The 18,930-nt window shown below is 39.5% G+C and overlaps 5 protein-coding genes across 6 annotated transcripts; all 5 read left to right on the top strand.

The window, feature by feature from the left end:
* Positions 1 to 786: 786 nt before the first annotated feature.
* On the top strand, positions 787 to 8,212 carry c9h2orf80 (chromosome 9 C2orf80 homolog). Of its 2 annotated transcripts, XM_004569821.2 has the most exons (9): positions 787 to 1,382; positions 3,826 to 3,897; positions 3,985 to 4,066; positions 4,156 to 4,238; positions 4,469 to 4,559; positions 4,698 to 4,775; positions 4,882 to 4,969; positions 5,922 to 6,022; positions 7,903 to 8,212. In XM_004569821.2, exons 2-9 carry the CDS (start codon positions 3,857 to 3,859, stop codon positions 7,969 to 7,971), a joined length of 633 nt encoding a protein of 210 aa, XP_004569878.1. In that variant the 5' UTR covers positions 787 to 1,382; positions 3,826 to 3,856; the 3' UTR covers positions 7,972 to 8,212. The 2 variants fall into 2 exon arrangements, with proteins under 2 accessions (XP_004569878.1, XP_076730940.1); XM_076874825.1 differs by lacking the exon at positions 787 to 1,382 and having other exon boundaries at positions 3,687 to 3,897.
* Positions 8,213 to 10,234: 2,022 nt separating this feature from the next.
* Positions 10,235 to 12,022, top strand: LOC101468858 (gamma-crystallin M2-like). The gene is made up of 3 exons (XM_004569822.2): positions 10,235 to 10,340; positions 10,607 to 10,849; positions 11,630 to 12,022. The coding sequence occupies exons 1-3, from the start codon at positions 10,329 to 10,331 to the stop codon at positions 11,903 to 11,905; spliced, it is 531 nt and encodes a 176-aa protein (XP_004569879.1). The 5' UTR covers positions 10,235 to 10,328; the 3' UTR covers positions 11,906 to 12,022.
* Positions 12,023 to 12,742: 720 nt separating this feature from the next.
* LOC101468281 (gamma-crystallin M2-like) lies at positions 12,743 to 14,399 on the top strand. The gene is made up of 3 exons (XM_004569820.4): positions 12,743 to 12,849; positions 12,927 to 13,169; positions 14,054 to 14,399. Exons 1-3 carry the CDS (start codon positions 12,841 to 12,843, stop codon positions 14,324 to 14,326), a joined length of 525 nt encoding a protein of 174 aa, XP_004569877.2. The 5' UTR covers positions 12,743 to 12,840; the 3' UTR covers positions 14,327 to 14,399.
* A 665-nt stretch (positions 14,400 to 15,064) lies between these two features.
* On the top strand, positions 15,065 to 17,167 carry LOC101467975 (gamma-crystallin S-1-like). Its single transcript, XM_004569819.3, has 3 exons — positions 15,065 to 15,156; positions 15,355 to 15,597; positions 16,689 to 17,167. Exons 1-3 carry the CDS (start codon positions 15,103 to 15,105, stop codon positions 16,959 to 16,961), a joined length of 570 nt encoding a protein of 189 aa, XP_004569876.2. The 5' UTR covers positions 15,065 to 15,102; the 3' UTR covers positions 16,962 to 17,167.
* Positions 17,168 to 17,612: 445 nt separating this feature from the next.
* LOC101467669 (gamma-crystallin M2-like) lies at positions 17,613 to 18,769 on the top strand. The gene is made up of 3 exons (XM_004569818.4): positions 17,613 to 17,746; positions 17,847 to 18,089; positions 18,397 to 18,769. Exons 1-3 carry the CDS (start codon positions 17,738 to 17,740, stop codon positions 18,670 to 18,672), a joined length of 528 nt encoding a protein of 175 aa, XP_004569875.1. The 5' UTR covers positions 17,613 to 17,737; the 3' UTR covers positions 18,673 to 18,769.
* The last annotated feature ends 161 nt before the right edge of the window (positions 18,770 to 18,930 follow it).

Below are 18,930 nucleotides of genomic sequence, written 5' to 3'. Positions count from 1 at the left end.
GTTTTTTGTTTATGCACATATATCACATGTATAGCATTTAGTAAAATTTGTGTAATTTTTAGTAATGTCAAACTGGCATCAAAAAGGAAAAAATATATACCTCAGGGACATTGTCATATTGTTAAATGTTCAAATAATTAGAACCTGTTACTGTAATCGACAGTCAAAGTCATAATAAAGTAATCTGATATTTAGAATCGCCATGTATCATTGCTGTATGTTGGTAATACAAACAACAGCAGTAAGAAACATTGTTTTGATAAATAGCTCTGCGCTATCGTTGACATTCAGAACAGTCGAGTGACCTTGAAGGAGAGGTCGGGGATCAAATATGAAATAATAGTTTGAATCCTTTTACAGTACTTGTGTTGAGAATGTTTAACACAAGTACAAAGTTACAAGGCTTTGTTTATGACAACAGCTGAGTCATTAAGTTGACAGATTTTAATGGATTGTTAACATGATCTACACTCCTATAAAGTTTTATTAGAATTCATTCAAAACTTCTTGATCTATCATGTTTACAGACAGAATGATGACATGCACGCATAACCTACTTGGCAGAGACAATAAGGTTTACCTCAGTCACTACATTGCTAAAATGCTGCGGTTTCAAATCAAATCAAATCACTTTTATTGTCACATCACATGTGCAGGTACATTGGTACAGCACATGTGAGTGAAGTTCTTGTGTGCGAGCTTCACAAGCAACAGAGTTGTGCAAAATACAATAATGTAAACAAGCAAAATACAAGAATGGCTACATCTGAAACTAATAAATATATATACAATATATAGGTTTCCTTAACCTCCTAAGACCTGAACTCTTCCACAGCATGCATTTTTAATTTCTCTTTGCTATTTGGGCTGATTGGGACCTGATGAATGTAGAAACAAATAATTACCAGATTTTTTTAAACCAGATTTTTGGTTCTGAGAAAAATGAGATCCACATATGAGGACATTCAGTACTGGTTTGTAGTATTCTGATATTTTCCTCCTTATACATACATACATTTGTGTAAGTACTAATTTAGCCTTGTACCAAAGTTACAATATGCTATTATGTTGTTTTTCTCCCCTTGCTCCTATATTGATTGCAATAGGCACATTTATGCACGTCACTGCTCTCTGTGTTTCTACCTACCCTGCTTCACTTGTTTCCTTGGGATGTCTGGTTTGGTAATGATCAGACTGACAGGTCTGTAAATTATTCAGGCTATGCTGTTCATCTGAGAAGTCTGCTGGACGTTGATGTTAAAAGCTTGTGTCCCACCTAGAAAGGTTAAAGCATTCAGTGTCGCATGACTGCAGTCGTCTATGTTTAGGATTTTGTATGATCGTGTCAGGTGAAGTACTGTAATCTCCTTTTGACCAGTTGAGTGAGTATCTTTCTTGAAAACACGTGCATGTGTTTAATGTGTTGCTGTTTGTTCTTTGTCTTTATCTAAAATGTGCTACACGGGGAAAAGGAATTCTAGTTAGGATTCGGAAATCATTGATTAGAGAGGAAGTGAGCCCAGTAAGGGTGTCAGGTTGTCTGTGAGATCATCAGTTAATCAATCCTGTATTTTAAGTGAACTGCCTGATGCAAGCTCATTGCCACCCTGATAGATTAAGACAGCGGTCTCCACCACCCGGGCCACGGACCGGTACCGGTCCATGAGTCGTTTGGTACTGGGCCGCGAGAGTTGAGGCTGTGATATTTATGGTTTTCGTGGTTTTTTTTAATCGTTAGCTTGGTTTCCCTGGTTCTTTACCCGTGTAGTTGTGTGTATTATTCTGAAAGAAATGTTTACACGTTACCATAGCGACTAGAGACCATTATGGGGCAGAGAGGAAATGCTCCTCCTGAAATGCGCCAACAACATTGAGAGTTGGCGCATCTCAGGGGGAAGCTGATAATAAAGTGACACAGTGAACTCGCGTTTATCATTATATTTACAAAATACCACAGTTTTTGCTTGGTCGTAACATTTTATTTTGTTGTATTTGTCTGCGACACCTTTAAGGCCGGTCCGCGGAGATACTGTCTGAGATTAAGCCTTTCCTTGGGGACCACTGGATTAAGAGATAAACTATCCAATCTCATCTGATAGAATTCACATCTACTTGCTTTGTTCCACTAAAGTATGTTTTGGTATTAATTTTAAAGGATTGAAATGGCTATTTGTCCCACGTCAGTTTTTGCATACTAATCGTTAATAACAAAATGTTGCAAATGTATTAAAAATCAACAACTAAAATATCTAATTTATAAAGGTATTTAGACCTTTAGTTGAGAAATTTTTGGAAGCCACTTTGCGTTTTGGTCTTGTGTTGCCTGTTTGCATAGATCATTCTGGGAACTTAACCAATGCAGAGGCTGGTTGGGCACATCAGTGAGCAGTCCTGCAGGAAGACGACAGTGCAAACTTGAGCCATGATGGCTTTGAGTGCCGGCAGAATGGTGACTGCCTATAGACCAAGACCTTAAGTTGTCTAGAGGATTTGCACGCCTGGTTGCGGACAGTATATCTTATTTCCCATGACAAAACTTCTTGAGCTCCTTCACATAGGATGGGTGGTGTCAGTAAACTGGCATCATAAGTCTCTCTAACGCAGGGGTCTCAAACTCCAGTCCTCGAGGGCTGGTGTTCTGAAACCTTTCCACATGTCCCTGTTGCAACACACCTGAATACAATTAGTAGGTCATTAGCAAGAGTCTAGAACTTGACTGAACTGCCACCTCAGCATGCTCTATACTTCTATAGAGTCCTGGTAATGACCTATTAACTGTATTCAGGTGTGTTGCAACAGGAACACATGAAGTTTCAGGATACCGGCCCTCGAGGAGTGGAGTTTGAGACCCCTGCTCTAACGTGGTCTGTAGGTTTAAAGCACAGGTGTTAAAGGGCCAGTGTGCTGCAGGTTTTCGATGTGTCCTTGATCCAATCCAACACAGCTGATTCAAATGGCTAAACTACCTCCTCAACATGTCATGAAGTTCTCCAGAAGCCTGGTAATGAACTAATCATTTGATTAAGGTGTGTTGACCCAGGGTGCTATCTAAAAGCTGCAAGACACCAGCCCTCGAGGCCTGGAGTTACACACCCCTGGTTTAAAGCATTGGCGTTATACTACCACTACCTTGCTTCACTCTAAGGATGGTATCAGCACACACACTGCCTCTAGTTTATTAGTGCAAAGAGTTTATATTTTTTGTAATCCTTTTCCATGTGCTCACAGAGGCCTTTCAGAGCTTTCTGACAAACACAAAAGCTGATACGGTACCCTGTTAAGGAATTATATTCATGTCAAAAACTGCAGGTGAGAAAAAACGCAGCCAGGAGCAAATAATTTCATTTCATGGGTGCAGATATTCATTGCCACTCAATCAATTACATTCTTTGTGTATAAATTCAATAACCTGCAGGTGTAGAACTCAGCAGCCGCACACATAGAGAAGCCATCATGCATGCAACATCGAATTCTATAACTTTCTTGCACAGTCTTCTGTTTATCGAGGATTGGTTCCTGGTAAGTTGGTCCTTTCCCTGGTGTGCACTATTTCTGCTCAAACTGGCCAGATGCCCATCTCTATGAAGTCTCCCAGTGACTGGAGAATTCAATAAAAATGAACAGGAGGCACATCAAAGGGTCTGAGTATGTTAACTGAAACATTAAAAGCATGGTTTCACATTCAGTTAGGTTACATGTTGTTAGGAAAATTACACTTTTATCATTCAAAAATGAATAAAACAACAAATTGCACAAAACTCTGAGGTGACTAGTTAAGATGTAGAAGATGTACTGTGGACTCTACATGTGTTGATTTCTCTGCAGGAGTCCTAGATGAAAGGATTTCATTCAGAAAATGGAGGCAAACAAGCTCAAAAGAGATGTTGAGGCCCTTATGTGAGTGGATGCTAAAATGTTACAAAGCATACCGTGCAGTCGGTAAGTAAACTGGCAACTGGTTCATTTTCTCCTGTTCCCAAACAGAGACAACTACATTGGACAGAAACTTAGGGAAGACGCCTTTGATCCGAAGGGCAAGGGAACTTTCACAGCGCTGGATGACTTGGTAAAAACTCAGCAGAAGCAACCAATGCTAAAATAATGTTTTAATGTATAACTAAGTAGAGCTGGCAACTTCTGTGTGACATGTTGTAGGCTCACTATGATCTTGCAATCAGTGTTGCCCTTTGGTGGCTGGAGAAGAAGGAAGGACGACATGTGCTCGACAGAGAGATCATGTACGTTTTCTGTTTTTTAAAGTTAAACGTTCTATCGTTGATAATCCTGAATTATGTTTATTATGCTCACAAAATTTAGTAAAAATTAAATAACAAGTATAAAAATAAACAAAACTTTGGTAAAAGCAGCTGTAATAACACATGATGCCGTACAGTGCTTTTACAAAGGCAAATGAATAGAGTCAGTTGGTGGATTGGTTGCCTTTCATCACCTTCCTCCTGCACCACAGTGGAGCAACATGCAGTTTAGGAAGTGCCCAGTATCCTAATCGCTTAGAGCGGGAGGCTATGATCTTGTCATCCTTTGCTGGGATTATTATGGTAAGGATTTTTACATGTAAATGCAACTTTTAATAAATCTAAAAGCTGAAGGTAAACTATCGAAAAACCTTCCTGAAAGTACTTTGATGCACTTAATGCCTAAACTGCTTATTTTAGCTGTTGTGTGTTTCTGTTTAGAGTAGCCTGCCAGTGGAGGAAATCTTGACTCTGTACAGGTGTAAACCAGCCGCTTCTTACCCCAACCAGAAGTCCAAGGTACAAAAGTGTCCTAGTTAGGAAAGTGGCTGCAACTGTTTTATCCTTTTTGAAACATAATTTTGCCTAAAAACATTTCATTCCTTTTTCTTTTTCTTAACCCAAGGGCTCAATTGTCTATCCCATCACTCTGTCCTATCATCCGTTTGCAATACTTGGATCCTACAAGGCCGTGTACCACTCCAAGAAACACAGTAAGTGTGTGTTGTCTGGTTTAGCCTTTATGGTAGTGACAAGAGAATAAAGATACAAATTGTTTCTCAAATGGGAATCAAATAGATTTCTATACAATTAAACTGCTTTGTACAACCAAAGCGGGCGCGAGTTGCTGGCAACTTTAATACAGTCTATACTTGAAACAAGTCTCAAAACGGAGTGCGTCTGGTGCTTGGCAAGAATATTTAGATTTTATGAGTACATATAAAATATAAGCAACTTAAAATAAGATTTTCTTTTCTTTTTTTTACTCTTTCTGGAGACACACTCCTCAACAGATAAATGAGTATAGCAAAACCTCTCTGACCTCTTAGTAGTGTACTCAGCAGTATTTATCTTGAGTTTCCTGGGAAACTTTAAGTAAAAAAACAAAACAAAAAAAAACAAAAGCAAGAACTTTTCCTTCTTTTGAGTTTTAATCTTCTTTGATCTGTGTTTTGTTTCTTTAAACAATATAGACAACATCATCAACAATGTACTATTCTGTCTACATGAACTTTTATGACTTCTGTTTTGTTTTTTCTTTGATTTTTTGCAAAAAGTGCTCTTTTGCCAAACGTTATTCTTTAAAAGTATTTATCAGTTTGCAGAATGTTTGATTTTTGAGCCAAGTAGAAATATAAGGAATACAAAACAGAAGCACTCAAACATGTACTTCAGTTCAGTAGTGACTGAGTAAAGCTATTCTGCAGACTCAGGCTGACTGCAATTGACAGCAGTTATTTGCTGGGAGGCAGGTTTGCTCCTACCAGGTGACCAGTGAGCAAAAATGGTTTCAAACCAGTTGGTTGCTTCAAATGCCAAATGTGAAAGAAAATTCATTCCAATCATCCTGGGAGGTTTTTCAATCTAGTGTGACTGAGCCATTAATATTCTGAAGGACTGTTTTTTGTTTTGTTTTTTGAAAACCCCAAAACGAAACTCTTGCAGATCAGAAGCTGAAACGATGGCTGTCCGGGCAGACAAAGGCAAGTGCTCCACCGAAGCAAGTTTCATCTTCGTTTTCCACTTCATCTCAGTCCTTCATCAGTGTGAGTACCGTATCTGAGCAATCACCATATGTGTGGTAGGCAAAATAAGAACTCTAAAAGATCTCTAAATACCAAGGAAAAATACTTCAGTAGTCAGTACAAATCATGTAAATGGCTCCTGTGTTTCCCATCATATACCATATACAACATGCAGATATGTTTTAAACTTTTAACCACTTGCTAAACTCAGCTGCATACTCTGTTTTATTAACACCTGCTGCTTACTAAGTCTCGTTGTGTGCAACCCCCACCTCCCCCCCCCAATTACAAATAAAGACAAGCAGCTTTATTTCAATGATGAAAGTAAAGTGAAGGTTGCATCTTCAAGAGACAGTAGCTTCAGCACATCAGACACACCTCGATATTTAATAATCTGACATCAAGCAGATTATTAAAGACTGCCTTTATTGTACATAGAGCCAAATTAAAATAATACTCTATGGTGCCATGGTATAAGACAAGATGTTGACTAAAACACGAGACGGTAGCACGTAGAATAAATAAAATCACACCTTTTAGGTTTTTTTCTTATTTAACATCCGCACCGCCTGCTGAAACAACCTTTTGCTAAATCTGGACGTGTGAGTCTTGGCCTATAACACCTGCCATAGATGATGGCCCGGGTGAGTGAAGTCCTGGACAATTTTGGTATTTCTGCTGAGGTAGCGTGATATGGCACTCTCCTCCAGAAACAAGCAGTCAGTTCTTTTCTGTGCAGTTCTTATCGCTCATTCCTGCACTTTCTTTTGGAAGTTGCAGTGGTGTTGGCCGACCAGGAGAGGTCCTCGTATATGAAACCCCCAGGATGTCTGCACCCTTCCTACGCGTGCTCCATTTATACAGAGAGGGGCAGAACTGTGTCATATTTCCTCCACTAATAATGCAGTTGTCTTTGTGGTGATGAGTCTCTGGTTATTCACCAAGAATCACTCAGATAGTCTTCATAGCTCTTCTCTGTATGCTGACTCATTTCTTGTGATAAGCTTAATGATGGTTGTGTCTAATTTAATTATGGTGTTATAGGAGCGGACAGGTACGCAGTGATGGAGTAGTAGAGGTGAGGACCTAGTTTGACTGTCTGTGAACGGCTGGTGAGGAAGTCTTTGGTCCTGTTGCCGATGGGGATCGAGAGGCCAAGTCATGTAGCATGCTGATTAGCATGTCCACAGGATGTCCAGCTCTGTGTTCCAGGTGGTTTAGTGCTGTGTGGATGGTGATGGCCTCTTCGGTGGGTCTGTTAGCTTTGTGTGCAAACTGATGTGAGCTAAATGTGGAAGAGAGGCTGGTTTTGATATGATGCAGGACCAGTGTCTCAAATCACCTCTTAATCAGTTAGGTAAATGTAGCTGACTTTATGCATTTCTAGAGCTGACTGACCTGAACGCACATCCTATTCCTGCAGAGTGAATCTATGAAATCTTTTGGCCTCAAATTGGAAGAAGAAACAATTTAGTTCCTCCGTGTTGCCATTCAGATGTTGCAGATGTTCCCTTTGTTGTTGTAGTCTTCATCAGACCTTTCTTGAGTTGTTACATGTCAGGTGGTCCTCAGTGCCACTGTTGTAGGCCCTCTTAGTCTCCTGTAAATACAGTTTGGGTAATGCGGTTCTTTTTTTCTTAGTATTCCCACATTTCCCTGACCTCATGGCATTTTCAGTCTAAGTTAAGGAAAAGTGATTAGGAAAAGCGATAGGAAGTAATTTTGAAATGTTCAACATCAGTCCAGAAATATTTCAGAGAAAAGACTAGGCTTTGAAATGGCCAAAGCCAAGAAGGAAATATTTGAACAGTAATTTCTTTTTCCAACGTCTGCATTGAAAATCCTCTGCTGCCACCCTGTGGATCTAAAAAGACCTCCCATACGCTCTGCTTCACTTTTAGGAAAGCAGTGATGTTCACCAGGAAAGGACTGAGCACTATGAAAGCTCGCAAGAGTCTCTGCACAACTGACGTCAACCTCCAGCAGCTGCCAGAAGTAGAGACATTGAGCTGGAGCAATAATACTAACATGAAATGGTAAAACTGCTCAGTTGAATGTTAACGTACTCAACTAAAAATGTCACTTAAACTCAAAAATGCACTTGAAGTACTCAGAAATAAAAGAGACATAAACAGAGAAGTATTTTCTGTCAACTGGGCTCTGTGTTATTTGATAATGCATTATATGAATAAGTTGTTACTACATTCAATGTCATGCTTTAATGTGTTTCCTTCACTCTGTACTCCTCGCAAAGTGCCATACCAGACTGTGTTGGTGGAGTTTATGCGATTATGGAGGTCTGATGACCTGAAGCACAACTCCATGCTTCTTGGTCAAACAGCCTTTGGTGATGCTGGAGATGTGCAATGACTCAAACTACTGATGGTCTCACCGGAGTCAGAGATTTTTAAAAATATATTATTTACCCAGGAAAAATACAACTCTTGGAGTTAAAAATGGCTTGTCCTCACCAAGAAAGACACAGCTCATACACAAGGTCAGGGTTTACTGATTTTCATATTTGATATGACCTTGACCTAATTTTCATCAAAATTAAATTGGCTCAACCTGTCACTGGTATCTATCTGGACTGGACTTCTTTAAGTTGTTTGAAGACGTTTTTATTTCTCATCCAAGAGGTTTCTTCAGTTCTAAAACCAAAAGGTGGAGAGTCCCGGATATTTAAACCCTAGTAGGGATTGGTAAATGGACTGATCCTTATATAGCAATTTTCTACTTTATCTGAGCACTCAAAGTGCTTTACACAACTTGTCACACCAGTACTTTTCCCCCCTAAGCACTTACTATCTAACATTCCTACATACCCCGATGGATGCATCAGAGAGCAACATGGGGTTAGTATCTTGCCCAAGGATATTTGGCATGTAGACTGCGATCAAACTGCAAACCTCCCAGTTAGTTAGTAGGTGACCTGCTCTACCACCTGAGCTACAGCCACCCTCAGGATCGATTCTGTGAAGGGTCGTTGAAACACTATTGATCATGTATGTCATCAAAAGGTCCAGGGTGTGAAAAAAAGGCGTGGGTCATTACCAACAGAGGTTTCGGGAGACACCTGTGTGACAACCTCAACCTCTCATGTACCTATTGAAGTCACCTGATGAGTTGGGGTTGAGGCGCCTGGGAAGGGATCTCAAAACTAGATTGTAGGTGGCAGACAGTGTGTCGTAGGCCTCTGTTCAATGACGGTCATTCACAGTAGACATAGAGGCCTGTTTCAGTCCTTTTTCAAACCATCTTTCTTCTCTGTCCAAAATGTGAACGCCGGGAACCTTTAAAAGAGTCAACTCTATCCTTTAGGTGCAGATATACAGCTGAGCCTTGTCCCGTCGAGGTGGCATGCGTTTGTGGAGTGGCTGTTTGGTTTCTCCCATGTACAAGTCTAGGCACTCCTCATAGCATACAGCAATATAAGTTTATGCTTTTGACAAGATTCACTTATTACCTGTTAAACATTCCAGTTTTGTCTTTGATGAAAACAATGAAATCATTTTTGTTACCTCGGGTTATGTTATTAATTTAGAGAATCAGTTTGTGGATAAATGATTATTGTAGGTTTGTTACCTTGCAGTATAAACTACCCTGATGCAACTGTTGTTGCGGCTATATAAATACAATTGAATTGTTATAGAAATGTAAGAAAATCTCAAATGATTGACTTTTAGAATCAGTCCTAATCCATGCCCAGTAATATTTAGAAGCATTCGTTACCATTGTAAGAGAAAAACTGGATATTTGGTATCTCTTTACAATTACATATCAGATTGTTTGTAGAGTTACTAAAACTGTCAAATAAGTGTACCTGAATACAAACTCCAAAGGGACACAAAGTAAAAGCACCTAAATATCACTTTGGTACTGATATTGACTTTACACTGAAGGTGCCTGGTCCCATTTTCCTCATACAAATAAAACACACAAATCCACATTTTTCTTTTTTGGAATTTCTGCAAATGTTTATAGAGGCTGATTCATTTTGTGATTACCTCTGACATTCTGCGAGCAAAGATTAATCTCCTTGATGAGTGGATAAAATGTGTCTCTAATGTCCATATCAATAAAGAGGGCACAGTGGGTCAGTAATTTGCCTGGTAGGACTTTTGCATTGATGATTCAGGGATTTTCGCTGTATGCGCAGGATCAAGACTCTTGGCAACGATGCCAGTACGTTAAATCCCCACTCATTGAAAAAACAGCTAAAGTGGGATCTACTAACCCTTTGATTGAGGTTTATATAGCGGGGCTCTGGTGCCGCTTTGTGAGACCACCATTTTTCTGTAGGTGACTGGCTCCAGCACACTGCAGGATGAGTAGTAAGGTAAGAGAGATTCATTTTGTTTAGAAGTGGGCTTCTTCAAGCTGACAAGTTGTGTTGCAGCTTCTCAAATAATGATTAGGTTCTAAAAACTAAACTGCCAGACACACCGACAAACTGACAGTGCCTTTAACTGACTTTAACAACCCATGACATGATCAACACTAGCAGAATCACACATACAGGCTCGACTGAAATCTGTAGTACAGCATCACCAGACTTGGCTGTGACTGCCTCTGTCCACCCTCCTCCTCCTCCCCTGGCTTTAGATCATATTCTATGAGGACAGAAACTTCCAGGGTCGCTCGTATGAGTGCGACACCGACTGCCCTGACATGCACCCCCACTTCAGCCGCTGCAACTCTATCAAGGTGGAAAGTGGTTGCTGGGTGCTGTATGAGAAGCCCAACTACACTGGCTACCAGTATGTTCTGACCAGAGGCGAGTACCCAGACTACCAGCGCTGGATGGGCTACAACGACACCATCCGCTCCTGCCGTACCTTCTCCTATGTGAGTGAACAGGAAACTATGTGCAGTTAATACTATGAAAAATGTCATTTGAGAATTACATTTTCTGACTTAGAAGTGGTTTTATGTCATTATTTAGATGATTAAACCACTGATTTTTACTGTTTTCTATGTGCACAAGCCAAATAACATGATTAAAATATTAGATATTTTTTCCTTCCAACTAAAGTTGCACTTTAATAAGAGTTTAGATTTAGTTGCTGAAAAGTGCTTTCCCTGTAAAGAATCTACATGAAATAGTTCAAGGTCAGGTGTAGGAGAAGGTAATGTTTGGCAAATGTGACCAGGAGATATAAGTAAATAAAAGTCAATTATAAATGTCAAATAAGTTGTTGTTGCTGTTTTCTCATAATTATGACACATTGTAAAACTGTATTAAATCAGGTTCCATGTATTATCTGTATATTATTATTTTTTATTTTAAGCACGTCTATGTTTAACTATTCTTTTGATGTGGCACGACAAATAAATACCAGCCTCTGACATTACTTAATGAAATTTTATTTGCTCACATGCAGATATCACTGAACAAGGCCAATGTAGGCCAACATTTAGATGATATATTAATGCAGTCCTACAAATTTAAAATAAAAAAAAACCCAATGGTTTTGACATTTTCTTTTTTTTTAGACACATTTATTTTTTAAGAGTAAGCTATGTCAATTTCCAATAAATCTTCCCCTCACACACACCCATACAGAGCTGCAGAGGTACTGATGCTACTCTAATTTTGTGTTTTACCTTACTGCTATGTTCATCCAGACCAGCGAGGGGCCCTACCGCATGCGCATCTACGAGCGACCCAACTTCCAGGGTCAGATGATGGAGTTCAGTGAGGACTGCGAGTCGGTGCAGGATCATTTTCGGAGCCGTGACATCTATTCCTGCAATGTCATGGACGGCTACTGGACCCTCTACGAGCACCCAAACTACCGTGGCAGGCAGTACTTCATGAAGCCCGGGGAGTACCGCAAGTTCAGTGACTGGGGGGCCACCTGCGCCACCACTGGCTCCTTCCGCAGAATCACAGAGTTCTAATCTGGATTGAATCGCTATAGAAAAACAAAACGAAATAAAAATGGTAACGTGTCTCAGCGATTGACTTGGCATTATTAAGATATAACTTCCTAAATAAATGGAGCTGTTGTTAAACTACTTTCTGTGCTTTCTTTGTTACTGACTGATTTAACTAACATCACATGAAATGACACATAAATTTTGTGGAAACATTTCCAGCATTTAAGTATCATCATTTATTATATGGACATTCCACACATTGACACATTTATTTGAAACCTTAATAGTTTCCTGTGCCAGAATGAGCCTTTATCTCATTTTGACATACTTGCACATTCAATAAGGAGGTTGCCATGTGGCATTAATATAATTAAAATGAACATGGCATTGTTCTGCTTAATTTTTACTGCATAAAATTTAGTGAAATTGCAGCAGAGAGTTTTAGAACACACTCACTGGCACGAGTGTCTCTAACTCTTTGTAATAAGGTAATTATTTACTTTCTGAATTCTCCTGATTAAAAAAAGGGCTAATTTTTGGTGTAATGTTTGTTGGAAGTACGGTTTTTAGTTTTTCTAGTAGTCAGTCTCACTCCTACAGAAAATTATAAATCAATATCAACACACACCAGCAAAAAGAAACGTTTTATAGGCATTTACTCACCCTTCATACTCTGAATCCAGCCCATTTAAAGCAAACACATGAAGATTGAAAGACCTGTGACTGTTCCAGCGCCTGCACATGTTGTAGCTCTTGCTGGAAGCTGTATGGCATCTGTTAACCTGAACACAGGACATGACAAACAGGAGTGGGAAGACTCTTGTAATATTTCTGCTGACACCACGCCTCATTTAAATAACACCAACTGCTCCTAAAAGGGTATTGTATATAAAGATGGAAGCTAATTTTAGGATTTAAAAACGCAGGAAGAAGTTTGACCAACAACAGCAGGCATTATGGGAAAGGTTTGTATGTCGTTTTACATGACGGATATCTGTAGATCAAAAATGAGCTTACATGCCTTTTTCTGTCCCTCGGTCAGATCATCTTCTATGAGGACAAGAACTTTGGAGGCCGTTACTATGAGTGCATGAGCGACTGTGCCAACTTGCACTCTATGTTTGACCACTGCCGCTCCATTAGAGTGGAAAGTGGCATGTTTATGATCTATGACCGTCCGGGCTACGCGGGAAACCAATACTTCATGAGGAGGGGAGAGTACTCTGACTACATGGGCATGACCGGCATGAATGACTGTGTCAAATCTTGTCGCATGATCCCCTCGGTAAGAACCTCAGTAAAATACCATCACTGTGTCATACTGCATCTTAACCTCTTACAATAATAGATTCAGCGCACAGAAAAACATACACAAACTATTCAATGATTTTCTTTTTCGATTAAAAAAGTAACTACTCTGAAATTACTCTTAAACTAAAGAGGTCACTGCTGACTGCTCCAAAGCTGATAAAGTGCTGCTTTTGTGCTCTTCTGTTAATTCTAATGTTTTAAATTTTGCTTGCTTGTCCTCCAACATAACTGCCAAGCAGCAGACTGTATACTTGACTTTTAGCATGTAGCATCAGCCAATAAATGGGCTAATTTTGCTACAGCAATCTGTGTTCAGAGGTGTTTTTGGTTTAAAAAATATAAACTATCCTATCCCACCAGAGAACTTTTGTTTTCTGGGTAGAGGACCATGATGTAATATCCTTTTCAACAACCATAGTAGCCACACGCTAGCTTGTTACTGTCTTTTTTCTCCCGTTTTATGGACAGTGGCAAGCTGGGTAAATTGTTAAGATGTATTAGAGTGAAAATCAGTCTGTTAATTGCACTGGTTTACATTATCAGATACTTGTGATACTTGTAATACATAATACTTGATATTAATATTTCATTTTTAAAAAGTATGGTGGTACTGGTATGTTAACATTAATTAACACGTACCATGCCTACCAGTAGTGTAGAGTAGAAATGGCCTAGAAACAGGCATCAGTGTTTACTCTCTTCTTTTAGTGCCAGTATCTATGCTAAGCTAGGCTAAGCAGCTTATTGCAGATATTTTATTAGGTATGTGGTGCATCATCTAACTCACAGCTATGCACATGAACAGATTTCACAAAAAACAAACCTAATGTGACCGTTTGACTTTCCTGACCTCTGCAGCACAGTGGCAGCTTCAGGATGAGGCTGTATGAGCATTTCGACATGGAAGGTGGAATGATGGAACTGACGGATGACTGTCCTAATCTCATGGACCGTTTCCGCCTCTCCAACTTCAACTCCTGCAATGTGATAGATGGCCACTGGCTGATGTATGAGCAACACCACTACAGGGGGCGCCACTACTACCTCTCACCTGGCCATTATAGGAGCTTCAGCAACTGGAACGCCATTAGCTCCAGGGTTGGGTCCATCCGACGTCTCATGGATTTATAAAGACGGAAGGACAGTTCTTGTGAAATGTCTACTCTTTGCCTTGTTTTACACACTGAATAAAATGGCATCAGTGCTCAAGTGTACTCCGTTTTGTTTTTGCTCTCTGCATCTAGAGGGCATCTTTCCCCAGGAGAATGTGCTGGGCTTGTGGCCTGACATCCTAACTCTCATAAGAGGATTGAATAAAATCATTCAAGCACTAACACTTTTCTCACCCAGGCTCAAGTGTTATCTATTGGACCTTTGTGTTTGTTTAGACATGAGCAAATATCCTACAAATTAACACAAGCATTTTGAAAGGTTGTCAGTAAAAATGTAAACATTGTTTCTATTTTGGTCAGAAATAAAGCTCACCACCAGATGGCAGTGGTAGAATAAAAATTACATAAAACACAAACTATCATTCTGTTGACAAAAACACAGACAGACTCATTTCTACCATGGGAAAAAATATTCTAATCAAGTAGCTCCAAACAAAACAACTGGAGGTTTTTATGAATGTAAACATTTAGAAGATATCTTGGTGAACGTGGGTGGAGCATAAACCCTCAGTCTGAGGTAAATTTTAGCAGTGCAACAACAAACAGCACCCATTCAGAGTTGACATTGGACCAGTCAGCGCTCACCTGTACATACATAATCCCCAAACATCTCTTCAGGATAACACAACGGCACAAATGCCAAAGATTCCTGGCATTACAATATGAATGACACGTGCAGAGTCTGCATTTCACATTCACTATATATGTAACAGGTTTGAGTCTTCAAAGAGCTGGATGGATCATACAGAGACTAGGCACAGGGCAGGAGAAGCAGCCAACATGGGGAAGGTAAAAATGACAGTTTTGGGCAAACAAGCAGGTGGGGTACGAAATGCTAATAGGCTTCCTGAGTGTTCACAACTTGTACCGAGATGTCCATTAAAACCATGAAAATGCTTGTAATACTCAAGCAAATATGATAATATTTGTTTCCAATGAACATATTTGCAGTGCAAACACTGAAAAATATATGATTTGTATGTTTAGATTATCTTCTATGAGGACAACAACTTCTCTGGGCACCATTTTGAGTGCTGTAATGACTGTGAGGACTTGTTAAGCCGACTCAGCCGCTGCAACTCAATCAAGGTGGAGAGTGGTTGCTTCATGATCTATGAAAAACCCAATTACTCTGGTAACCAGTACTACCTGAAGAGAGGAGAGTATCCGGACTTCCATCACTGGATGGGTGTCAACGAGTCTGTCAGCTCCTGTCGTCACATCCCTACGGTGAGCTACTGTTAGTTGGCCAAACCCAGCCTTATACATTCGCTAGAGTTCACACTGCCTCTTGATAGATTGTGAGAATGTAAACTAACCAGACCTAACTTTTATTGAAACAATTTTTAAACCTTTGTTTTTAAAATGTATTTCAAGATTTTGCAAACACTTTTTAACCTACAGGTTTAAAAACAGTCTCCATTATAGACTCATTTATAATCTTAGCTGCCGTTCTGTTTTTAATATTTTCTAAGTAATAGCATATTATGTCTAATTTACTTATTCCAAGCTGTTATATAAATCAAATGGATCTTTATACAAGAGGGTGCATCTTAATTGTTGCTATTGATCTTCCAAAAACAACTGTTGTAGGACTAATTTTGCCTTTGGTGTAATATATTTTAAATGTTAGCATGATTTCACTGTTCTTTCACCTTAAAGAAAGGCTAAATAAGTATTTGAATTTAATTTTACTTTGGATTTTCTTTGAAGAAAATGTAAAAAGAGGGTAACTTTTACCATGAAAATGGTCAAATCAGATATGAATACATGACGTTTTGCTAATTATAACTTTATTTAAATAACTACAGAATTAGTCTGCTCTATAAAGGTGAATAAATGCTGACACAAATCTAATGCCTATCAAAACACTTTATAATGAAAATATCCATCCAGTCAATCTGTACCACAGTTTTTAGAGTCTTGAAGATGGGCTGGCCCAGGTACTGGATTTCCACTCACAGGTTTTGCAGACTCTAGTTGTAAATGAGCCATTAACACATGTTTTAAAGTCCACTTTAAGTATTTTTTGCCTTCACTTTTTGTGCAATCTGAGGAAGTGGAACTGTGTCTTTCATTTTGACCAAAGTAGGTACATTAGCATGTTTAGCTAGGTTAGCTAGCAAGCTAAAAACATATTATTTCATTGTCGTTCAAAAAATCAGTTTCCCAAACTCATTCAGTATTATTTCCTTGTAGCAAAATAGAAGATTCCATAATTACATTCGAGAGTCATTACAAATATAACAACTTTTTTTTTGTAGAGGTAGTTCCTGAAGGTGCAGCTGAGTAAATGATGACCATCTTTGATTCAAAACTAGGAGCCTGGGATGTTCAACATGCGCCTGTATGAGCGGATCGAGTTTGGGGGTCAGGTGATGGACCTTGTGGATGACTGTCCCAGTGTCATGGATCGCTTCCACGTTAATGACATCTTCTCCTGCAACGTGAAAAATGGCAACTGGCTCTTCTACGAGCACCCAAACTACCGGGGCAAGATGTACCTGATAAGGCCTGGAGAGTATAAGAGGTTCAGTGAGTGGGGTGGCAGGAGTGCCAGAGTCGGATCCATCAAACGCATCATGGACTATTGACCACTTTTGGTAGTTGCCAGAGCTACATGAACATTTTAGAGAGCCTTCATACTCAGATAATTATGCTTGCAACACTAAAGAAAGAAACAGAAAACAGTTTTTGTCACTTAATCAAAATACTACTGTCCTGCATCAGAACATTCCCTTATGTAAAGCTTGGGCTCACCATTGGACTCACCATTGTAATAAAGCAATTGCAAAATGGAGTCGTCATAGTCCATTCAGTTGTGAGGAGGACCTCATTTATCAAAGCATGATTTGTTAGTACTGTAACGTTTCAAACAAACAGATTAGTCCATGGTGGTAACCTGATCTGAGTAAGACATTTTTGTAAGTCCTTCATATGAAGTCATAGCCAACATGTTTGATACTTTAGAAATGTTGACTCACATAAAAAAAAAAACCCCAACAAGCAAACAGCTGGCAGCTTGTGCAAATTATGTGCTGGCTCTATTAAATATCAGTATTATTCTGCTGATGTTGTGCAGGACTATGTGACTATCATCCTATTGTACAACAGCATTTTCAGGAAGAAATTGTGATGAACATGGAGGAAAGAACAATAACGACACACACCAAGAGTCATCTATACATAAACAGATTTTCCTATCTGCCCACCCCCACTTGTGATCCATCATCACTGTGGGGATATATTTAAATGACAATACTTTATGCTGTGCAATCACACAGCAGTCCTTTCTTTCTTTCTTTTTTATAAAGCACAGTAGCTTGGCTCAGGGACAGCACTGGTAATAGAGTCTGATGCCAACACAACCATGGGAAAGGTAAAGAAACTAAATGTTGTGGTTTTACAAAACTCCTGTTTTTGTGGCTTCTAACAGCACTCTGTAAAAAAGTGTCTGTGTGTGCCTGTTGCTTTTGCAGATCATTTTTTACGAAGACAGAAACTTCCAAGGGCGCTCTCATGAGTGCAGCAGCGACTGTGCCGATCTTCACACCTACTTCAACAGATGCAACTCCATCAGGGTGGAGAGTGGCTGCTTCATGGTGTATGAGAGGCCCAACTACATGGGCAATCAGTACTATCTGAGGAGAGGAGAGTACTCTGATAACCAGCGTATGATTGGCATTAATGACTGTGTCAGATCTTGCCGTATGATCCCACAGGTAGGTCATAATGACTTGCTTTAAGACTCTGTTATAACCCCATAATATCCATCAGGTTACCAGAAACCCATATTGGGTTACTGCTAAATGGGCAGATATTCAGAAACTATAAATTGATAGAGTTTACTGAAAGCTCTTTTGCAAGATGTTAATAGACAAAAATATTATATTAAGGGACTAGTTTTTAAATCCTTATAGGTTACCCGGTCAACTCTTGCTTTTCAAAAATGTTTTAAGTAATTAAATGCATGTAAAGAAGGACCTGATTGGGGAGATTATAAGAGTTTTTTTTTAATTTCTTTGCTAGCACCAGGGTTCCTACAGGATGAGGCTTTACGAGCGTGCTGACATGACCGGGCAGATGCATGAGCTGGTCGATGACTGTCCAAATGTCCAAGACCAACTCAGCATGTCTGATTTCAACTCCTGCAATGTGATGGACGGCCACTGGCTACTGTACGACCAACCTAACTACAAGGGCAGAGTGTACTACCTGAGGCCTGGAGAGTATCGGAGGTACAGTGACTGGGGAGGCATCAGCCCAAGGATCGGCTCCATCAGAAGAATCACTGACTTCAACTGAAGTCAAGCTTCATTTAAATGCATCTTTCAGTGACTTGAATTGTCTGTATTCCCAATAAACTTTAACTGCTTAATAAAACAAGCATCTTTTATTTCCATGTATCACTACAAAACTTCATTAATATTTTGCAAAGGACCCTTAAGATGGCAGATGAGTTTTTTCTTGCAATCAAATGTTACAGAATGGAAAATAAGTACTCTTTGGGGCCAGTGGTGAAACAATTTATCTACCAGCTTCTGGGTAACTGGGCACTATAGT

Source organism: Maylandia zebra, linkage group LG16 (assembly GCF_041146795.1).
Source record: "Maylandia zebra isolate NMK-2024a linkage group LG16, Mzebra_GT3a, whole genome shotgun sequence".
NCBI lineage: Eukaryota > Metazoa > Chordata > Actinopteri > Cichliformes > Cichlidae > Maylandia > Maylandia zebra.
Note: the sequence above shows the minus strand (reverse complement) of the source record. Positions and strands in the feature narration are given on the sequence as shown.